The 1,407-nt window shown below is 50.5% G+C and overlaps 1 protein-coding gene across 1 annotated transcript; it reads left to right on the plus strand.

Moving 5' to 3' along the window:
* Positions 1 to 206: 206 nt before the first annotated feature.
* LOC123153375 (CASP-like protein 4U1) lies at positions 207 to 1,166 on the plus strand. The gene is made up of 2 exons (XM_044572527.1): positions 207 to 827; positions 971 to 1,166. The coding sequence occupies exons 1-2, from the start codon at positions 207 to 209 to the stop codon at positions 1,028 to 1,030; spliced, it is 681 nt and encodes a 226-aa protein (XP_044428462.1). The 3' UTR covers positions 1,031 to 1,166.
* The last annotated feature ends 241 nt before the right edge of the window (positions 1,167 to 1,407 follow it).

Genomic DNA, 1,407 nt, shown 5'->3' on the forward strand with positions numbered 1-1,407 from the left:
TTGAAGAATTAGCAATAAGTAAATGCTGTAGAGGACATAAACTCATATATATTTAAACATATAAGACTGCTAGCCAACTTGTCTCCACGATGCTTCCTCAATTAAGCCTTGGTTGTCCGTTGGATCTAGCATCTAGCTTTCTTCGCGTCCGAGCCACCGGATCTTCACGACTGTCAAACCCGATTTTCACCTCGCTGTTGTTTTCAATGGCCAATGGCGGGTGGGCTCGCGCCGCGTGCCGGTTGGCTGGGTTTGTTGTCCCCGCGTGCAGGAGATTTCAGCCTATCCGCTCCGCGAGTCTGGCAGCCAATCTTGTCCTCGCCTCGTCCCACTCACACGCAAGCCGCCAGAGAAACCCTAGCCCCTTTCCCGTCGGTCCCCACAGCCTCCCACTCCCCTGTGCCTCGTCTCCTCCTCGCTCCCTCCACTTCTCTCCTACGCCGCCGCCGCCTCCCCTTCTCCCTGCTCTTCGCCTCCGTCCTCCCCTCGACACCCTCGCCTCCGACCTCTCCGGCAGCACCCCAACTCCACTCTCGGGCCAAGCCGAGTCACCTCCAGGCCAGCATCCGCTCCACCCCGTTCTTCTCCATCCGAGCAGCGGCGAGCCCGCAGATCTGGCGCCCCGGGAGTGGAAGAAACAAGGAGTAGGCGCCACCAGATGGAGGAGGAGATGGCGCCCAGGGAGAGTGGCGGCGGCGGCCCCTCTACCTACGACCGAGCCAGGGGACAAAAATGGCAGCGGCGGCAGGGAGCATGCGAGCAACGACGGTGACTGGACGCCAGGAGCTGGACGAGTTGGTCCATGCCGAGGAAGATGGCGTTGCGTGGTTTGTTTTCCTGTAGATTTCCTCTCTTGTTTGATCTGATTTTGTTGGCAAAACAATGGCAGATTTCTCCATTAGCTTATCTGATTTGGGGCTGATTTTCCTCTTGCGATTCCTGTTCATGTCCTTGCTACGGGAAATTGCAGAAAATGAAGCGAATTAACAGTGAAAAAATAGCAGAAGCAACGCCTGGGCTGTGGAATTAATGGTTGAACAAAATCTATGGTTGATATGCAGTTTAGTCGTGGCTAATATGAACTTTTCTATTACTACTTCTGGATTGTTCAGTAAAACGAAAGCTCATGGTGTGGCATGTCACTTTCCTTGCACATATATTTCTACCCAATTTATGAATTTAGATCATTAGTGGAACTTTGTAACTTGGATGTGGATTAGGATTTTTTTTACTAATTGGTTATGTTTTCTACTTTGCACAGATAATTCAGGCGTTCTTCCTTCTTAGTATGAACAGATAGGTTGATTACAAAATATATTTGAAGATTGCAGCAGGCGCAAAATGCTTGGCAGACAAAAATAATTAGGTAAGGTGAGAACTGATTGATCTGATTTGTTTCCCTAGATT

The sequence above is a fragment of the Triticum aestivum genome, chromosome 7A (assembly GCF_018294505.1).
Source record: "Triticum aestivum cultivar Chinese Spring chromosome 7A, IWGSC CS RefSeq v2.1, whole genome shotgun sequence".
Taxonomy (NCBI): domain Eukaryota; kingdom Viridiplantae; phylum Streptophyta; class Magnoliopsida; order Poales; family Poaceae; genus Triticum; species Triticum aestivum.